A 21,118-nucleotide genomic window follows, 5' to 3' on the forward strand; every position below is an offset into this window, starting at 1 on the left:
GATTTTAATGCATTTTTTTTCCTGATTTGTGAAGCACTTTGATTATTTTTTTTTTTTAACGCAGCATCTAACTTAAAAGGGCACTATCTATGGATCTAATGTAATGTCTAGATTGGACTAATGTAACTCGGGTCGTAAAAGCTCTATAAAAAGCTTTCAACTGATTCAAAATGCAGCAGCAAGTGACATTACTAACAGGATCTAAAAGAAGAGAGCACATTACGCCGGTGCTCAAGTCCCTTCACTGGCTCCTTAAAATCCTACTATGGTGCACCTAAACTATGTCACCACATTGTTTTTAGTTACATTATTATTTTGTAATCTTGTATTGTACAGTAATTAAATATATATGTTATTTTGGTTTTGTAATACTAAGACATTAACTTGACATATTATGTGTCATTACTAAGTACTTTCCTGATTTTTTGTAAATTGTAGAAGTAAGGCGGAACCTTTGTGCGGAAGGTGTTGCACCAGGTTAGTTTTGACGGTGGAACTTCCTGTTTTCTGTCAAACACGATCTGGACATGAAAGGCAACGCTTCGGTTCGTCATTGCTTTTGCTTTTTACTACATTTTCAGGTCATCACACGGTGAAAATCGCCAACACATTACACCATAAGGTCATTACTTAATGTTTCATCAGTAGTTGGTACTGTTTCGATGTTTACTGGTACTTTTCGGCTTGTATTTGCAAGTTTAGCTTTCAGATTAGCCATGAAGTTACACGCGGCCGTAATCACGCGGGATTTCATAGCCGAAACATTGCGATGTTTCGGGAGCTCCGGTGTTAAGGTTTTGATTCAGCTTTATAAGCATTTATATGATTAGTATTTTATTTTTGGAAAAAAAAGTGTTCAAGCATTTGTTCATGTATTTATGAGACAATTTACATTGGATATCTGTATTTTTTGTAGTAATGTAGATTAACCTTTGACAGTTAAGAGAGTACAGTTTTTGTGTTTAATGTCCATGCTATAAGCTGGTTGCTATTATTGAACTAAAACAGTGGTATTTGGGTTTTATTTGAAATGTGAGTGAATAGAAAATGTGTTACTTTAGCAGGGAAAGTATATAATGTGGCAATCTATTTGTGGACACATGCACTTTAATTGTACACTGTATTATTATTGTTTGAGAACAATTAAAAACGCGATCTGGACATGAAGCAACGGTTTGTCATTGCTTTTGCTTTTCACTATATTTTAAGATAGCACAATTCCTGCTACAGCTGCCTCGAAGCTTGGGGCCCGTGACACTACTCCTGACCTCCAAAGCCATAAATGACATGGCCCCATCCTACCTCAAAGATGCTATAGAACCATATCATCCGAACAGAGCTCTTAACTTTCAAAATGCTGGCCTTCTGGTGGTCCCAAGAGTCTCTAAAAGCACAGTAGGAGGTAGAGCCTTCTGGTGGTCCCAAGAGTCTCTAAAAGCACAGTAGGAGGTAGAGCCTTCTGGTGGTCCCAAGAGTCTCTAAAAGCACAGTATGAGGTAGAGCCTTCTGGTGGTCCCAAGAGTCTCTAAAAGCACAGTAGGAGGTAGAGCTCCTGTGTTATAGAATCAGCTCCTGTCCATGTTAAAGAGGCCGACACAGTCTCTTCATTTAAGTCCAGGCTTAAAACGTTCCTCTTTGAAATGACTTATGGTCAGACTAGTTAGGAACAGAAATATAAAGCTACAGTTTCAGCTCCGCTGCCCTAGGAGTAACTGTACTGGGAGGAAGTATGGCAGCTTGAGCTCTATCCTCTTCTTCTGACTACTTATTCTATCAAACAATATTTAATATTTAATTCCACTTGCAATCTGTTCATTGCCTTTTCTTTTTCTTACTTCCCAGAGGGAGTGGGATAGACCCATTGATGACCTGTGGACCCAGATGCTCCTCTTCTCTATCTATCTATCTATCTCTACCCCATATGGACGGTCCTTCATCTGCCTGGAAGATCTGGTTCTCCTCCTGACGAACTGGTTCTCCTCCTGAAGAACTTGTTCTCCTCCTCGTTTATCCTGGCCGAGAAGGAGGGTCTAAGGACAGGGGACCCTGGAACATCGTCCCTCGTCCCCACGGACATTGTTTAATCCATTTTTCACTGTCGCCCTCAGAGGCAACTGTTGTTGTGATTTTGGGGGTTACAAAAATAAATTTAATTGAATTGAATTGAAGGCCTGGGGGGTTGTCGGTTAGACTGTGAAGAGGGCACGACTTGGGGAGGGGCCCGCCAATGGAGGCCCACCAGTTGTCTAGTTTGAGAAGCTTGGACCGTACGTTGGAGAACTTCCTGTGCAGCAACCTTAAAAAGCTCACCCGGGAAAACAGGCAATCCTCTCAAGGTCCGCCTGCCAGTCTCCATAAAAGGTGAATGCGCCAACCACACCTGCCAACGCACCTGAGTCAGTGTGGAGCCTGAAGGGAAGTATCAGCTAAATCCTGTGTAGGCGTTTCAACATCTACAGCTTAACTCAGAGAAGAGAATTCCCAATCCGATGCATGCATGTCCCAGCATTGTATGCCCTGCACAGCAATTCATCCGTAGTAGGCACCTAGCATTAGGTTGCAGAGTCTCGTCCGGAGTCACAATAAGAGAAGCCACTGCCGGTTCCATGACCGGCATGTGACCCAGACCAAATTGCATTGCAGCAAGGAGCCGTCCATCAGACATTTTCTTGGACAATGCTCTAGTATCAGCCAAGCAGGAATGAAGCGCCTTCATTTACTCACTAGAGGGAAGAACGGTTAAACCACTTTGAAGGTGGTCTCCTCCCTAACACAAGGGACATAAATCATGGCCATCATCTGGTTGCAGAGGAGCCATACAAGCTCTACAGCACAGCATAGCACACATAAGCACTTTTTTGTAAAATATAGGCTATTAATTCGATTATTTGATGTAACCTCTATTAAGGACTCAAGTGCAGACATAGGTTACATAGCTAAGACAGTTAAAGAATAGAAACTAAAATCTTGAAGGGGACCAAATTAAAACAGGCCGAGGGCCACAAATGCCCAGGTCTGGCCTATAGCCTACTCTCTGTGGCTCATTTATGAGCCAATAGTCTACTCTCTGTGGCTCATTTGTTGAACCACACCCACCGTTTGAGAACCAGTGATGTCTCTCGCATCACGCCTCACAAGGTTAAAGCAGTGTCCCATGTCGCCTCGTCCTGCCCTGTCATCTGCTGCAGCGAGAGGACTCTAAAAACTTACCGAGAGTACCCGTGAAGGTCTGTTCTGGGTGTGTATAGGGAGTACCTGTGAAGGCCTGTTCTGGGTGTGTATAGGGAGTACCTGTGGAGGCCTGTTCTGAGAGTGTATAGGGAGTACCTGTGGAGGCCTGTTCTAAGTGTGTATAGGGAGTACCTGTGGAGGCCTGTTCTGTGTGTGTATAGGGAGTACCTGTGGAGGCCTGTTCTGGGTGTGTATAGGGAGTACCTGTGGAGGCCTGTTCTGGGTGTGTATAGGGAGTACCTGTGGAGGTCTGTTCTGAGAGTGTATAGGGAGTACCTGTGAAGGCCTGTTCTGGGTTTGTATAGGGAGTACCTGTGAAGGTCTGTTCTGGGTGTGTATAGGGAGTACCTGTGAAGGCCTGTTCTGGGTGTGTATAGGGAGTACCTGTGAAGGCCTGTTCTGGGTGTGTATAGGGAGTACCTGTGGAGGCCTGTTCTGAGAGTGTATAGGGAGTACCTGTGAAGGCCTGTTCTGGGTTTGTATAGGGAGTACCTGTTAAGGTCTGTTCTGGGTGTGTATAGGGAGTACCTGTGAAGGCCTGTTCTGGGTGTGTATAGGGAGTACCTGTGGAGGCCTGTTCTGGGTGTGTATAGGGAGTACCTGTGGAGGCCTGTTCTGGGTGTGTATAGGGAGTACCTGTGGAGGCCTGTTCTGGGTGTGTATAGGGAGTACCTGTGGAGGCCTGTTCTGGGTGTGTATAGGGAGTACCTGTGAAGGCTTGTTCTGGGTGTGTATAGGGAGTACCTGTGAAGGCCTGTTCTGGGTGTGTATAGGGAGTACCTGTGAAGGCCTGTTCTGGGTGTGTATAGGGAGTACCTGTGAAGGCTTGTTCTGGGTGTGTATAGGGAGTACCTGTGGAGGCCTGTTCTGGGTGTGTATAGGGAGTACCTGTGGAGGCCTGTTCTGGGTGTGTATAGGGAGTACCTGTGGAGGCCTGTTCTGGGTGTGTATAGGGAGTACCTGTGAAGGCCTGTTCTGGGTGTGTATAGGGAGTACCTGTGGAGGCCTGTTCTGAGAGTGTATAGGGAGTACCTGTGAAGGCCTGTTCTGGGTTTGTATAGGGAGTACCTGTTAAGGTCTGTTCTGGGTGTGTATAGGGAGTACCTGTGAAGGCCTGTTCTGGGTGTGTATAGGGAGTACCTGTGGAGGCCTGTTCTGGGTGTGTATAGGGAGTACCTGTGGAGGCCTGTTCTGGGTGTGTATAGGGAGTACCTGTGGAGGCCTGTTCTGGGTGTGTATAGGGAGTACCTGTGGAGGCCTGTTCTGGGTGTGTATAGGGAGTACCTGTGAAGGCTTGTTCTGGGTGTGTATAGGGAGTACCTGTGAAGGCCTGTTCTGGGTGTGTATAGGGAGTACCTGTGAAGGCCTGTTCTGGGTGTGTATAGGGAGTACCTGTGAAGGCTTGTTCTGGGTGTGTATAGGGAGTACCTGTGGAGGCCTGTTCTGGGTGTGTATAGGGAGTACCTGTGGAGGCCTGTTCTGGGTGTGTATAGGGAGTACCTGTGGAGGCCTGTTCTGGGTGTGTATAGGGAGTACCTGTGAAGGCCTGTTCTGGGTGTGTATAGGGAGTACCTGTGGAGGCCTGTTCTGAGAGTGTATAGGGAGTACCTGTGAAGGCCTGTTCTGGGTTTGTATAGGGAGTACCTGTTAAGGTCTGTTCTGGGTGTGTATAGGGAGTACCTGTGAAGGCCTGTTCTGGGTGTGTATAGGGAGTACCTGTGGAGGCCTGTTCTGGGTGTGTATAGGGAGTACCTGTGGAGGCCTGTTCTGGGTGTGTATAGGGAGTACCTGTGGAGGCCTGTTCTGGGTGTGTATAGGGAGTACCTGTGGAGGCCTGTTCTGGGTGTGTATAGGGAGTACCTGTGAAGGCTTGTTCTGGGTGTGTATAGGGAGTACCTGTGAAGGCCTGTTCTGGGTGTGTATAGGGAGTACCTGTGAAGGCCTGTTCTGGGTGTGTATAGGGAGTACCTGTGAAGGCTTGTTCTGGGTGTGTATAGGGAGTACCTGTGGAGGCCTGTTCTGGGTGTGTATAGGGAGTACCTGTGGAGGCCTGTTCTGGGTGTGTATAGGGAGTACCTGTGGAGGCCTGTTCTGGGTGTGTATAGGGAGTACCTGTGGAGGCGGGAGTACCTGTGGCCTGGTTTTTCCATGTGTCACGGTTGTGCTGGATCTCCTGGTTCCAGACGATGTGGAAGCTCCTGAAGTCCACGGGGGCCAGAGGGGCGGAGCCTTCAGATGCCGTGCCGCGGAGGCTCTTCACGTCGCTGCCACTCACACTGTTCAGACTCACACCAAACACAAAACACATGTCATTCAATGTCACGTCCATCCTCAAAGTCTAGTTGGCTTGATGAAGCGTGACATTTGCAGACGAACTGAAGTCTAGACATCCAACAAAACAATAAACTAAATGTAAACCTAAACAACAACAACAGTCCCATTTTGCCCACAGTCCATCAAAATTGTCCAAGGTCCGGATGTGATTTTGTTCCATTTTCTGAATGTCCAGTCCAATAATATTAGTCCAGTCAATGATTGAACCCATGTTTTGTACAGGTCTTTTTCACCACCGCCAGGAGAAGACTCCATTAGATCCTCTATAACTGTCCATTGTGTCCATGGCAGGGGTTCTGAGGCCCAAGTACATGTTCTAAAATCCAGTGGGATGATAGTGTTTGTCCAATCAATGATTGTCGATCCAATTAGCGTTGTCCTCTCTTTGTGAGGGCCTTTTTTGCTGCCACCAAGAGAATGCCCCAGAGAGAGCTGCTGGTTGTGTCCATGGCAGGAGTCCTGAAGCCCAAATAGATAGTCCCGTAAGCCAGTGGGATGGAGATGTCATAAATTGCCTGTAATGTTTTACTGATCTCAATCCAAAAACTTCTGAGCAACAGGACCTAAAACACATGACAGTGGTTTGCCACCTGGCGGCCACAGTTTTGCCAACAGCAGCATTTTGCTGTGAATAATGGGCAAAAACATGACACATTTTTCCAAGAGAAGTAGAAAAACAATTTTGTGGTTCTCCAGTGAGATGTACAAATACTTTCCAATTCTTCATCCGCCAGAACAAAGTGATCCTCTCTTTCCCATCCATCCTGAATAAAATGAGTTGCTGCCCAAATCACGTAGACACTCTCAGACTGGGGTTTTGGAGGGAGATGATACTGAAGGTTTTTAGGAGAAGATGATCCAGAGCTCCTTGTAGGCTCAGGACATCACAACTGAAAAAGCACATCGCCCGAGCAAACCAAGACCAGCTTCTGATAAACCACAAGGTCCGATAATGAGGTTTCTTAACGATCGTGTGAAGGAACGTGTCATGAAGTCTGCGAAGGTTAATTGAGACCTCCATGTTAAAGGAGACCTCCAGGGTTAAAGGAGACCTCCAGGGTTAAAGGAGACCTCCGGGGTTAAAAGAGACCTCCGGGGTTAAAGGAGACCTACAGGGTTAAAGGAGACCTCCAGGGTTAAAGGAGACCTACAGGGTTAAAGGAGACCTCCAGGGTTAAAGGAGACCTCCAGGGTTAAAGGAGACCTCCGGGGTTAAAGGAGACCTACAGGGTTAAAGGAGACCTCCAGGGTTAAAGGAGACCTACAGGGTTAAAGGAGACCTCCAGGGTTAAAGGAGACCTACAGGGTTAAAGGAGACCTCCAGGGTTAAAGGAGACCTCCAGGGTTAAAGGAGACCTACAGGGTTAAAGGAGACCTCCAGGGTTAAAGGAGACCTACAGGGTTAAAGGAGACCTCCAGGGTTAAAGGAGACCTCCAGGGTTAAAGGAGACCTCCAGGGTTAAAGGAGACCTCCAGGGTTAAAGGAGACCTCCAGGGTTAAAGGAGACCTCCGGGGTTAAAAGAGACCTCCGGGGTTAAAGGAGACCTACAGGGTTAAAGGAGACCTCCAGGGTTAAAGGAGACCTACAGGGTTAAAGGAGACCTCCAGGGTTAAAGGAGACCTACAGGGTTAAAGGAGACCTCCAGGGTTAAAGGAGACCTCCAGGGTTAAAGGAGACCTACAGGGTTAAAGGAGACCTCCAGGGTTAAAGGAGACCTCCAGGGTTAAAGGAGACCTCCATGTTAAAGGAGACCTCCAGGGTTAAAGGAGACCTACAGGGTTAAAGGAGACCTCCAGGGTTAAAGGAGACCTACAGGGTTAAAGGAGACCTCCAGGGTTAAAGGAGACCTCCAGGGTTAAAGGAGACCTCCGGGGTTAAAGGAGACCTACAGGGTTAAAGGAGACCTCCAGGGTTAAAGGAGACCTACAGGGTTAAAGGAGACCTCCAGGGTTAAAGGAGACCTACAGGGTTAAAGGAGACCTCCAGGGTTAAAGGAGACCTCCAGGGTTAAAGGAGACCTACAGGGTTAAAGGAGACCTCCAGGGTTAAAGGAGACCTACAGGGTTAAAGGAGACCTCCAGGGTTAAAGGAGACCTCCAGGGTTAAAGGAGACCTCCAGGGTTAAAGGAGACCTCCGGGGTTAAAGGAGACCTCCAGGGTTAAAAGAGACCTCCAGGGTTAAAGGAGACCTACAGGGTTAAAGGAGACCTCCAGGGTTAAAGGAGACCTACAAGGTTAAAGGAGACCTACAGGGTTAAAGGAGACCTGCAGGGTTAAAGGAGACCTCCAGGGTTAAAGGAGACCTACAGGGTTAAAGGAGACCTCCGGGGTTAAAGGAGACCTACAGGGTTAAAGGAGACCTACAGGGTTAAAGGAGACCTACAGGGTTAAAGGAGACCTGCAGGGTTAAAGGAGACCTCCAGGGTTAAAGGAGACCTACAGGGTTAAAGGAGACCTCCAGGGTTAAAGGAGACCTACAGGGTTAAAGGAGACCTACAGGGTTAAAGGAGACCTCCAGGGTTAAAGGAGACCTCCGGGGTTAAAGGAGACCTACAGGGTTAAAGGAGACCTACAGGGTTAAAGGAGACCTCCGGGGTTAAAGGAGACCTCCAGGGTTAAAGGAGACCTCCAGGGTTAAAGGAGACCTCCGGGGTTAAAGGAGACCTACAGGGTTAAAGGAGACCTCCGGGGTTAAAGGAGACCTCCGGGGTTAAAGGAGACCTACAGGGTTAAAGGAGACCTGCAGGGTTAAAGGAGACCTCCAGGGTTAAAGGAGACCTACAGGGTTAAAGGAGACCTCCGGGGTTAAAGGAGACCTACAGGGTTAAAGGAGACCTACAGGGTTAAAGGAGACCTACAGGGTTAAAGGAGACCTGCAGGGTTAAAGGAGACCTCCAGGGTTAAAGGAGACCTACAGGGTTAAAGGAGACCTCCAGGGTTAAAGGAGACCTACAGGGTTAAAGGAGACCTACAGGGTTAAAGGAGACCTCCAGGGTTAAAGGAGACCTCCGGGGTTAAAGGAGACCTACAGGGTTAAAGGAGACCTACAGGGTTAAAGGAGACCTCCAGGGTTAAAGGAGACCTCCAGGGTTAAAGGAGACCTACAGGGTTAAAGGAGACCTCCGGGGTTAAAGGAGACCTCCGGGGTTAAAGGAGACCTACAGGGTTAAAGGAGACCTCCAGGGTTAAAGGAGACCTCCAGGGTTAAAGGAGACCTCCAGGGTTAAAGGAGACCTACAGGGTTAAAGGAGACCTCCAGTACAAAGGCAAGAACTTCTTCTTTGCCCCAGATATTCCATAAGAAGTAAACGATGAAAGTTCCACCACTTCTGTGACTCTTCAGGTGACCAGAACACCAGGAGAAGCCGAGGTGCTGACTGATGATTCAGATGTGATTGAAGTGTTTTTGACATCAGACGTTCCAAGTTATCTGTCTACTTTAGTTCATAAACTCTGTGTCCAGTTGCATCCACTCATTGGAAGGCCACATGTGGGAGATTGGATTAGTGGGAAATATGTGACCCGCCGCCGTGAAACGCAGACGGAACAAAGCAACAGAGCTTTGAAGTTTTTCTAAATGAGTGAGTTTTGGTTTTTTGCAGAATGTGCAAGTTGAAGTCAGGAAGGAGCCACTCCGTGTTTCAGATAACAGTACTGGTTGTCTTAAAAGTATTCATTAAGCTGTTAAAGTTGGATAGTTTCCGTGCTCCGCTCGCTGAACTGCAGCTGCTCAGTGTTGATATGTTTTCAACCAATGGGCTGTAAGCACATGGCTACTTACTATGCAGAGGAGGTGGAGCCGGGAGCTGGACATATCACGAAGACGAAATGGACTATATCAGACGCTATAGGACGAAATGGAGAATAGAAAGTGCCTGGCGTAAGTACTCACAAGAGTCCCTGCTGCATGCTAACATGATATATAGTCTTCTAACCCAGGTCTGCTGGACCCAACTTAGCTGGCGCTATTTTTTTTTAGCTTTAGGAGCTAGGCTAGGAGCCGGAGCCGGACGGAGCTAAGCTAAGCTAAACCATGTAAACGTAAATGTTGTGTGCGCAGCTTTTATTCAGGAGCGCTGTATAAGCCGAAAAGTACTGTATTCACAACTTTGAACAAAAATGATCTAAAAAAGATCTCACGGCATACTCGAGTATAGTGATCAGACTCCACCCCCAACGGCAACAAGCCACGTATCCAGTTCAAAACTCTACAACGATCAATGGGAAAAGGAGGTTTGAAAAATGACTTTGTTTCAGCTCAAATCCGAGTGTTGCTGGTTTGACCCAGAATATGAAGCTAAATGGAAAAATATTGAGAGTTGATGATTCTCTTCAAAATAAAAGTGGAAGAGAGTCACTTTAATTTAACTGACACACACACACACGCGCACATGCACGCACACACACACGCACACGCACACGAAAGCCCAAGGTATTATATATATACTACATACATACAGTACCTATTAGGGATGCAGACCTAAACCCACGTTCAGGTTCAAGTCCGGATTCTAATCCAGAGGTTCAGGTTCAAGTCCGGACCTAATGAGTCCGGACCTGAACCAGGCCATATTTACATAATGTTATAACAGCGTAACACAAGCGACTTGGCTAAATTAAGTTGAAGACACTTGAACAAGGACTTAACTGCAGTGAAATAAACTCAATTTATCTGGTTTATTCACTGTTTATTAACAGAAGTTACAACTTACAAATCACAAGCTACGAGCTAAGAGCTAACACACATGCATGTGTTTTACTAGAGGAACAAGAGCATGTTGAGTATTGGTATTGGAGCAGCTGTTTCTGCTGATACTATGTTTGTAAGTGTGTTACTGGTTTGACTGGGCTGTTCCCACACCTGAAGTTTAATGCTTTAGATACATTTACACTCTTTAATTTTGCAGATCCATTGGCATCAAAGTCATGTAAAAACTTTCAAAAACTAGCATAACAACTAGAACCACTATAAATCAATCAACTTAGCAGTATGAAAAATAGAATATGAAAATATTTGACACTACACACAATACATCATATTAACAGCATTAAACACAAGACCATATTTAACAACTGTAGAATACAAATACTATTACAAAATATAAGCTCCAGTTAATGAATCCAGCAATTAAACAATATTACTTTGACTTAGTATTTACTTCGATGTATAACTATGTATATTGTACATTAACCCACCTAAATAAATGCTACACCACAACATAACAGTTATTTTATTCATATTGTAGTGACTCTAGTCTCTAGTGTGTGTGGTCTCTGGGGCGGAGCTAAGAGCGGCTCAGGAGACCAGGTGATTTTTGATGTTCCTGTTCCATCACCATGGTTACGGCCAACAGTAACCAACTCTGTTCAAGAAATAAAGTGACAACTTGTGAGTACTAAACCAGCATTACTGACCTGAGCGAGAAGTTACAATATTTACACCCAAACCAAAGCACAACCCGCTCCTTTAACAAGCATCAAACTAACTCACGGAGCGGCACAAGCGGCACAAGCGGCGACGCACGCGGCGGCTTCAAACGGTTCAATTAAGCCAGCGATCTTCCCGAATGTTCGGTCTCTCGCGTCTTTAAACTCATTGCGCGGCTTCAACTTGTGCCGCGGGGAAGACGTGTGCGTCGCTGATGCTCCGGGCCATTGACAGCGATGTCAGTGTTTACGTCTTTTCCAGCGCGAATTTGAAGCGTGAGTTTGAATCTCGACTCAGACATTTGCTGCATGTCCTCCTTTCTCTCTCATCATTCCCCTTCCTTTCTATCTCATTCCATCTACTGTCTAATAAAGCCTAGGGCATTCTTTTTTTATTTTTTTTTAATTTTTAATATAACATGGACAAGCTTAGCGGGCCGCATGTGGCCTGCGGTCCGTAGTTTGGGGACCACTGGTCTAGATTCTAGAATGAAAAGGATATGGTATGTGAGTGGTAGATTTTTTATGAGTCCAGAACCGAATCACGGAGGTTTTGTTTTTTTTCTGCATTCTATTGGTTCTGCAAACAGGCAGCACAGCTTATATTTCTACTTTGTCCAGTTTCATAATTGTGAGTATCTGTGAAAAAAGTCAGTTTATCATAAATTACTGCTGGAATTTTGGTTATAATGACATAAATGTTAATAAATAGTACTTAAGTCTGCTTTTGAAAATCAACCAGGCTACTTGGTCGTGCAAAGTTGTTATGTACTTGGGCCTTGCTTGCTTTGCTTATTAAACCACATTTAATTAACCTATGATTGCATCTCCGCTGACATAAGACCAAAATCACACACTTTAATGCTTTAGGTGCTGTAGAACACCATTATCGGCCCTCAGAGGCGACTGTTGTTGTGATTTTGGGCCTTACAAAAATAAATTGATTTGATTTGATTAGATTTTACATGAACTCTTTTATGTGTGTTTTAGTTTTGGGTGATGAAAACTCAGTATTACTGTTCGTGCCATGAAAGAATTACATTAATTCAGGAACATTATCAGCAAATATAAATAACGCCAGAAGTTTCATCCCTATATTACAGCACAGCAAATTACAAGAATGTATGAAAGTAAAACATTAAAGTCATAAGAGATGTTCTTAGATCCAAAATCTGTTGGTGACCATAGCCCAGTTATCGTCCATGACACAGTGATTGATCAGGTCAGCTCAAGCTGCTGTTTCAGTTTGACCAGGCAGTGCTGGAGAGCCTGGTCAGATACACCATTGCAGCCGGTACAGGAACCTTTCTGTGCAGCTGAGACCAAACTCTTGCACCAGATAAACAATGAGACAACCCCGATCTGTGAGCTCTCTGTCCTCTGAGCGTGTCTCAGACAATGTCTGACCCTTCCCATGTCCTCCACTAAGAGTATGGCCTTTTGCCCTTAGAGAGGCGTTATTGGCTCCCCCAGTGCAGACTCAAAATGCTACAAAAACTATTTGCCTACATCTATAAGGCTCCTGAACCAGCCAAGGAACTGAAGCAGTGCCTTATTAATTGTGTTTTGCTGTGACTGTGATTTGTACAGTGTGGTTTTTAACTGAAGGCACTACAGCACAAGAAAATACACTTTCCACAGAAAACTTTCCCAAGGGAACAATAAAGTATATAGTATTGTTCAAAAACAGAGCTGCAATGAGCAATACCTGGTGTGGCGCAGGCCGCTGGCCCTAGAGCGGCAGGTCTCCTCCATCAGAGGACTGACAATCTTCTTGATCATATCTGTGAGCACGGTGAAGGTTGGCTCCACGATGAAGTCAATGAAACCTGCACAACACACAGCCTCATCTCACTCTGCAGAAGAAGACTTCATTTACCTTTAATAATCACTAATTATACATATATATATATATATATATATATATATATATATATATATATATATATATATATATATATACATATAGAGACCACCCTCCGCGGGTGGTCTCTATTTATCCCCCTTCAAGCTCGGGTCCTCCTCCAGAGGCCCCTGGGAGCTTAAAGGTTCTTCAGTATCTTTGCTGTTCCTGCACTTTTCTGGACCAAGATGTCTGATGTTTTTCCTGGATCTGCTCAAGCCATTCCTCCAGTTTGGGGGTCATTCCTCCCGTTTGGGGGTCATTCCTCCAGTTTGGGGGTCATTCCTCCAGTTTGGGGGTCATTCCTCCCGTTTGGGGGTCATTCCTCCAGTTTGGGGGTCATTCCTCCAGTTTGGGGGTCATTCCTCCAGTTTGGGGGTCATTCCTCCCGTTTGGGGGTCATTCCTCCAGTTTGGGGGTCATTCCTCCCGTTTGGGGGTCATTCCTCCAGTTTGGGGGTCATTCCTCCCGTTTGGGGGTCATTCCTCCAGTTTGGGGGTCACTGCCCCAAGTGCTCCGGTCACTACAGCACCAGCGATACCTTCACGTTCCACGCCTTCTCCAGCTCCTCTCTGAGGCCTTGTTATTTCTCTAGTTTCTCATGTTCCTTTTTCCGGATGTTTCCATCCCATGATGCACTGCAATGTCCACCACAACGGCTTTCCTCTGACCCTTGAGATCACCACTATGTCCGGTTGGTTCTGTCTGTCTGTATCTGGAAGTCCCAGAGGACCTTGGCTCGGTTGTTCTCCACCACCTTTGGAGGTGTTTCCCACTTTGTCCTTGGGGTCTCCAGCTCGTACTCTGCACAGATGTTTCTGGACACTATGTCAGCTCCTGGTGATGGAGCTCCATGTGTGCTGTCCCTGCAGCATCTGCACCTGCAGTTATGTGTGGGATGGTCTCAGGGCCCTTTGCACAGCCTACACCTTGGGTCTTGTCTGGTGTGGTAGATCTGGGCCTCTATTGATCTGGTGTTCAGGGCCTGCTCCTGTCCTGCCATGATCAGGGCCTCTGTGCCGTACTATCTTCTTCTTCCACAGAGGTTCATAAGTGGGCGTTCCGTCGGATGCCGAGTGTATGAATGTTGACCATTTCTGGCCTAAAAATAAGTTATTAAAAAGAAATGGAGTGGAAAATCTTGAGTGTTGTGGTTACCGATCTGTGACTGAGCCACCATGGTGGACTGGCGGTCACACAGAGGAGAGAAAGGCAGGCCCAGCTCAGATTCTTTGTCCCCCTGAAACACACAAGTATACAGTTTACATGGCTGAGCAGCTGTCTGTTCTGTGAGGTGGCATTAGCTTCTTTGGCCGCATTGATCACATTATCCATTTTAAACCACAGGAGGGGGCCAGACTAATGACATGTACCTGTCTGAAGAACTCTTCGAGCAGGGAAGAGGTCCAGCGGTGGTGCAGGTCCCAGCATTTGGCTGGATGACTGATGTCCGCCGTGTGCAGCAGCAGAGACAGTGCCTTGGGCTTGTCTATTCTGGAGAATGATGGGATCACTTTTAAAGACAGACTGATAGATCTGTTGGCTGCTATATATTGAATCGATAGTGCAGGGCTATTCAACATAAGGCCCGGGGGCCAAATCAGGCCATCCAAGCTATTTATCTGGCCCACAATCCGTCTTCGAATCATTAAAAAAAAATCTTATTTACTGGTTTAATTCTGGGTTAGCACTAGTTTAGACCTGGTTTGGTATAGTCCTTGATTAATTCTGCTTTAGATCTGTTTTCAGACCTAGTACTAGTCAAGTCCTAGTTTCTGGTTCAGCACTGGTTAGTGTTGTTACAGTGGCGTGTTGAATAGCCCTGCGATAGTGGGACTTTTCAGTTTATCTGCGATTTTACTTAACTATATTTAGTTTAGGTCAACCTGCTGCCTAAAGAATTGGATTTGAACACAGTAAATTCAAATTTGATAATTTGGGGAAAATTATCAAAATCTGCCCTATAATCTAGTAAATAATATAAATCGGGGCACTAATTTTGACAAGGTTTATGGGTCTGTTTTTCGGGATGCTAAACAATTGTCCATGAAAAAAAAAAACTACAGCACAATCTTTAAATCCATCACCACAAGTAAAAACCTGGCTGTTGTTTTCGACTCTGAGCTAACCTTCTGTGAACTAACTTGCCACATATTAAGAACATATCACAAAAATAGGTTTTTAGGACTTAAACATAGCCAGTGTCCGCCCCATTCTCTCTTGGGCCAACACTGAGACGCTGATGCCTGCTTTTACGGCCTCGTCTAGACTACTGTAAACCCTGCTCTCTGGTCTTCCCAAAAACAGTTTTTCAGGTTTACAAATCCTACAAAATTCAGCACTGACACGTGATCCCGCCCCCTGTGTGTTTCAGCCTTGATTTTAAGGTTCTTTTAAACTCATTTTAAATGTTTTAATGGTCTTGGACCTTCGAAATGTTTCGACTCTCATCCAAGAGTCATTCTCAATCTGCGAATTTAGTCCGGGAACTCAGATATTTATCCTATTCTGCGGTAAGCCCCGCCCACCGGGCGGGCCCTCCTGATGACAAAGGTTGTTTCAACCAAAACTACGCAGGGCTTACCACAGAATAGGATAAATAGCTGAATTCCCGGACTAAATTCGCAGATTGAGAATGACTCTTGGGTGAGAGTCAAAACGTTGGAGTCCAGATGATTCTGAGTCTTTTTCTACAATGGAACACTCCTGGACCAATGAGGGATTACACCGACATCTATTTTATAGAGAATATTTTATAGTTCTTACCTTTATATTTTGTCTTAACTTATTTTAACAATTCTAATAGAGCCGATGGCTATTCTGGTGGTGCTTCTTCAACTGGTTCATCTGTATTCAGCATTTATGTATTCTAGAGTGAGTATGTGAGTGCTTCTTCTTCTACTTCTTTGGTGTTTTATGGCGGTTGGTATCCATAAAGTGTTACATTAGCGCCACTTTCTGTGGTTGTACGTCTTTAAAGCATGTGTTTGAGAAAGAGAGCAAAAGAGAGAGCGAAAGAGAGAGAGAAAAAGCTGTTCATATGTACATATGCATCTGTGTGCATTCTATGTATGGAAATCACTTTATAAATAAAGTTTGAATGATTGATTGATTTGTTAGTGTTGTGGTCATGACTTATTTGGGAATGCTATTTTGTTGTTACCTACTATTGGCATTACTAATCTTATATATATCACAAAACACTAGTTTTATTGCGTAAAATGAAAAAGGACACATCACACTATCGTGGTCATAAATCAGGTATTGCACATTTTGAATGGAGCTTCCCAGTAGACCCCAGGGGTGATACTCACGCGTCAGGCTGCTGCAGGAGGCTCTTCATGCTTTTGATCTGCTGGAAGTGACAGGACATGTCTGTGGCCAGCACCATCTCCACCACCAGGGACCTCAGCTCTCTATGCAGCAACAAAACACAACCATAGACCATCACAGATGCTGCTGCTCCACCGGTAACAACCCGGAGAACCAGCAACACAAGCAAAAAGCAGATTCAAATTCAAATCAAAATATACTGCATTCCATTTTTCATGAGCTGAAATCAAAGTTATAAAACACTTTCTATTTTCCATCAAATTTGGACTATAAGCCGCTACTTTTTCCCCACGGTTTGAACACTGCGGCCTCGACAACGACAGACTTTTTTTTACAGACTAGCAGCCTCTAGAGGTGCTCTAGAAGGAAGCACAAGAGTCTGACACACTGAAGAAAAGACTTGAGCGGAAGTACAGGAGCAGAGCCAGATATGGGGACAGTAGGGTTCTCTGTATGTAGATAACCTATCCTGTATAAATCTCATGTTACAATGTGAACACCGGCGGCTTATTGACAGTTTAAAAATCTTTGTACATTTTGTCGGTGCGGCTTGTATTCAGGGACACTCAATAGTTTGAATTTTATGGTACGTTATTTGTCACCTTAACCATATGTAACCTCACCAGGCCAGGACCTCCACGTCCAGCATGTTCATCTCCAAAATTGTCTCCAGCAGCAGCTGGAAGAATTTCTGTGCAAACTGTCAGGATCCGTCTGGACGAGCTCCTCTTCAGGCTCGTTGTCCTCATCAGGGTCATGACCTGACTGCAGTTCATCGTTGTAACCGACTTGAGTGGGCAATTGATCACATTTGATGGCATTTGGCTCGTTGGAGAGGTGTTTGCTTTATGGATGAATCCGGGTTTTCACTGTTCCGGTCAGACTGCAGACAGCATGTGTGGTGTGGCTGTGCGATTTGTAGACATCAATGTTGTGGATGGAGTGGCCAATGGTGGAGGTGGGGTTATGGTATGGACAGGTGTGTGGTATGGGCAGGTGTATGTTAAGTACAACGAAGACGAGATCCTGAGGCCTATTGTTGTGCCAATCATGCATAACCATCAGTTCATGTTGCAGCATGATAATGCACGGCCCCATGGTGCACAATGGACACAATTCAGCTGAAACATTCCAGTTCTTATATGGCAGCACACCCGCGTCACCCATCGAGCATTTCACTCGCAAGGACTATGCTACAACAATTGAATATGAGAAAATGTTTCTTGATAATAATGATGATAGATCGACGATGGATTAATGATTGGTGGCTGCCGGCATGGCTCGGGGCGAGCGAGGCTGCCGCGAGCGTGGCTCCCGCCGTGGATTGAAGAGAGCATAGATCGAAGAGAGCGTGGCTGCCCGCCGTGGATCAGACTGCAGAGCCCACTGCAGTCCAGTCTGGTCCCCCAGTGCATGGAGACACACACGGGGGCGCGGGTGCCTTGGTGGTAACTGCGGCATGAGCTGAGGCTGCACGGTGTCCAGTTTATGAGAGGTAGAAGAGCGAGGAGGTGTCGCGATAGAGAAGAAGGAGAGCTCACGGGTACTGTTGTCTATGTAGTAGAGGTCAGTTTGTGTGTAGATGCCCCGGATGTAGAGGTCCATGGAAGAGGTGCGTGCGGGGGAGATGATGGTGTTCGCAGGCTATGGGATCACGCCTGCCGTGTGTGTGCGTGGCGGGGAGAGGACCTACATCGGCGAGTCCTCTGAGGAACGTGACTTCTGGAGATACAACCGACTGAAAGACTGGGAACAGGTCAGAATCTAATTGAAAGCGGCTCGTGATCCTTGTTCAAATGAATCCTCGTTGACTGAATTCTCGTGAGAGAACAGAGACAACAAGAGATGCTGAGATAGGTATGTAAGTATGTAAGTATGAATAAATAGGTGCTTCTGGGTTATTCTCGGTGGTTACAGAATAGAGAAGTGGTTGCAGGAGGGGGAGTAGGAGGTTGAGGCGTGGTCCACCTCCTGAACCTCAGTCAATGATTAACAATCATCAGCTATATGTTTAGGATGTCATGGATCAGCGTGTTCCAGTTCTTGCTATTATCCAGCAACTTCGGTGACCATTTTGGTCACACCAGATTCTGACTGGTTTTCTGGCCCCCAATAAAGCAAAACTAAACATTTCACAGTGGCCTTTTATGCCACACCTGTGAGGCGGGATGTGTTATGGAGGAGTACTCACTAACACCGATTTCGACAGATTTGTGAACAATATTTGAGAGAAAAAGGTCTTTTATGTGCATAGAAAATGTTTTATATCTTCTGCGTCTTCAGACTTTGGCTCATTAGAAAAGAATGCAAAAACAAAGGTGTTATATTTTTGTTTAGAGTAAATCAACAGAAATCCTATGAAGCAAAAAAATGAAAGTTAAAAAAGCAGTGTGCCATCAGAAGTGGTCAGACCTCCAGTCTTCTTTAGACATGTTACACAGGATGTTGTTCTCGTCCTCGGCCTGCAGGAGGCGGTATGCAGCGCTGATGTGGTGGTTCTCTTGGACTGCGCGGTCATTATAGAGCATTGCAGGTTCTGACCTAGGAAACAATCAGAGTTAATTCAACATCGGTATTCCATTTGATTTTAAACCTATAAAAATGGTAAATGGTCAAATGATATAGTGCTTTTCTATATTTAAAGTACTTTACATCGAGGAACCATACATATTCACACGCCGGTGTAGACACTGGGTTTAGTAGTTTGCCCAAGGAGGCAACGCCACACGACCTGTGGGTCAGTCTATCTGACCACTCTGCCAATGTCGAGAGCAGGAATTTGACCGCTGACCTTCAGATCAGAAGACAACCACTGAGCTACTGTTTTATGTCCTATATCCAGGACAGAAATGCAGGACGTGTACTCCATTGGAGTATATGTTTGGTTGCAACAAAAAAAAGCAATGACACGAATGATAGAAAATTATATTAACTCATTCCAGGAAGTGTTTTGCCCTCCGGGTCATCTGCCTGTCACAACCTGCAACTTTACCCATGAATCACCTCTCAAGCCGTTCATATAAATACACTACACTTTGTGCCCCCTCCTTTTCCCCACCCCAAGCGCAGCAGCAAAACCATCAGCCTCCTCAGACTCTCCATATTCTCCTCTTCACTACCTTCGCTGTCTTGTCTCTACCGTCAATACCGATTCAGTTTTTTTTTTTGAGAGAGAACCGTTTTTATTTTGTAATATTTTGTCATTTTCTTACTGTGTGGCTTGTGTTTGGTCAGTTCTCTCTTGCAAAAGAGATTTGCGTCCTCCTGTTTGAATAAAGGTATATTGCAAAAAATCTCTGTCATTGCAAGGGTCAAAGTGTAAGGTTTAAGGACACATTTCCATGGTGTGGTACAGCGCGGAGAGGTGCTGTCCTGTGACGTTTTCACTGTGCAAAGTACCCCGTTTGAGGGCAGGCTGCCTCACTTTCAGCCTCCGGAACACTTTAACGTGAGAGGAATCCAGAATCAGGTGAAAACAAAACCTCAAAAAGCAGATATCAATGAAAAATAATCATTTCAAAACTAACCATATTTCCAGTGATGAGGATTACTTTATTTGTTGAACTAACAGACCAAAAAAGCAAGGTGCTCAGTACTTACATCAAGACCCAAAATTATATTTCTAGCGAGTAATGCATCCTATATTGTCCAAAACCAATGCATTACATAAAGAGACGTGAAAACGCAGTGTAGAGAGTTAAATAAATGCAGAAGAAACTGACAATAAACTGGAAGAAGTTTTCCTTTTAACATAGGTGGTGATGCAGGATTGTCAGTTCTGGCCAAGAAAGGCTCATTTCAAGGCGGCAGGTTCTAAACCGCAGACCCCTGTATATCACATGTCCACACATGTGGGTGTGCGTTTCACCGCGTCCAGATTCACTTCCTCTTTAGACTAATTTCTCTGTGAATATGAGTCTGATTGTAATAAAACACACAGCGTTTTGAAGCTTAAAATACAGAGCACATCAGTAGACACTGATGTCTTCTTCTACAGTGTTCCTGCTAGAGTGCCCTCCGGTGGCCGTTGGCCAGAAAAAAATTATAAATTAGACGCACCGTTGTATGGGCAGCAGGGTTCAAAGCGTGGGGGAAAAAGGAGCAACTCAAAGTCCAAAAACTACGGTACATGTTTACTTACATAAAAACTATCATAAATTTGCTAATAAACACCCTCTAAATGTCCAAATATGGGCTCCACAGGACAGGACACTATGGGGGGGAAAAGTGAAGGAGGAAGTTACACTTCTACAGACATTTTCTGTTCTACAACTTCCTCAGCAGTGATTAAAATAGTCCACACACACGAGCACACTCAGTGGAAGCAAATTTAAGTCGACAAATAATTAAAATAAACCAGACCTTTCATTGTTTTATTGCGTTTTTTGCGATAGACCGTCAGGGGGTTGTTGAGTCTTATGGTGTTCATAACAGTGGCTCATACAGAGGCCCTAGGGCTGGGACTGCTGAGAAGTATATTCTCTTATACTCAGAATGTCTTGGTGGAATTATATATGACGCCTGATCATACGTTTGGTACCCACTATTATATTTATATAAAATGTGACCCTGACGTGACTCTGTCGTGGCCCTGTCATGACCCTGTCGTGGCCCTGACGTGACCCTGTCATGACCCTGTCGTGGCCCTGACGTGACCTTGTCGTGGCCCTGACATGACCCTGTCGTGGCCTTGTGGCCCTGACATGACCCTGACGTGGCCCTGTCGTGGCCTTGACATGGCCCTGGCGTGACCCTGTCGTGGCCCCGACATGACCCTGTCGTGGCCCTATTGTGAATCCTACTTAAAGCCGCGTGGCTGGGAATCTTCTGCTGTTTTTTAAATCCATAAATCATCCCCAGACTTGCTCTGTGAATCCGTTCACCATCA

General features: G+C 45.4%; 1 protein-coding gene across 1 annotated transcript in view; it reads right to left on the reverse strand.

The window, feature by feature from the left end:
* Positions 1 to 2,306: 2,306 nt before the first annotated feature.
* Positions 2,307 to 21,118, reverse strand: part of LOC140364356 (dual specificity calcium/calmodulin-dependent 3',5'-cyclic nucleotide phosphodiesterase 1C-like) — a 44,990-nt gene continuing 26,178 nt past the window's right edge. Inside the window, exons 9-15 of the mRNA XM_072450450.1 lie at positions 18,643 to 18,771; positions 16,212 to 16,313; positions 14,271 to 14,391; positions 14,056 to 14,137; positions 12,703 to 12,823; positions 5,344 to 5,516; positions 2,307 to 2,380 (exon numbers count right to left, since the gene is read on the reverse strand). Of these exons, the coding sequence (XP_072306551.1) occupies positions 2,307 to 2,380; positions 5,344 to 5,516; positions 12,703 to 12,823; positions 14,056 to 14,137; positions 14,271 to 14,391; positions 16,212 to 16,313; positions 18,643 to 18,771 (802 nt within the window). The remainder of the gene's footprint in view (positions 2,381 to 5,343; positions 5,517 to 12,702; positions 12,824 to 14,055; positions 14,138 to 14,270; positions 14,392 to 16,211; positions 16,314 to 18,642; positions 18,772 to 21,118) is intronic.

Source organism: Eucyclogobius newberryi, unplaced genomic scaffold, assembly GCF_026437365.1.
Source record: "Eucyclogobius newberryi isolate DKJ021-1_F unplaced genomic scaffold, fEucNew1.0.hap1 SCAF_18, whole genome shotgun sequence".
NCBI lineage: Eukaryota > Metazoa > Chordata > Actinopteri > Gobiiformes > Gobiidae > Eucyclogobius > Eucyclogobius newberryi.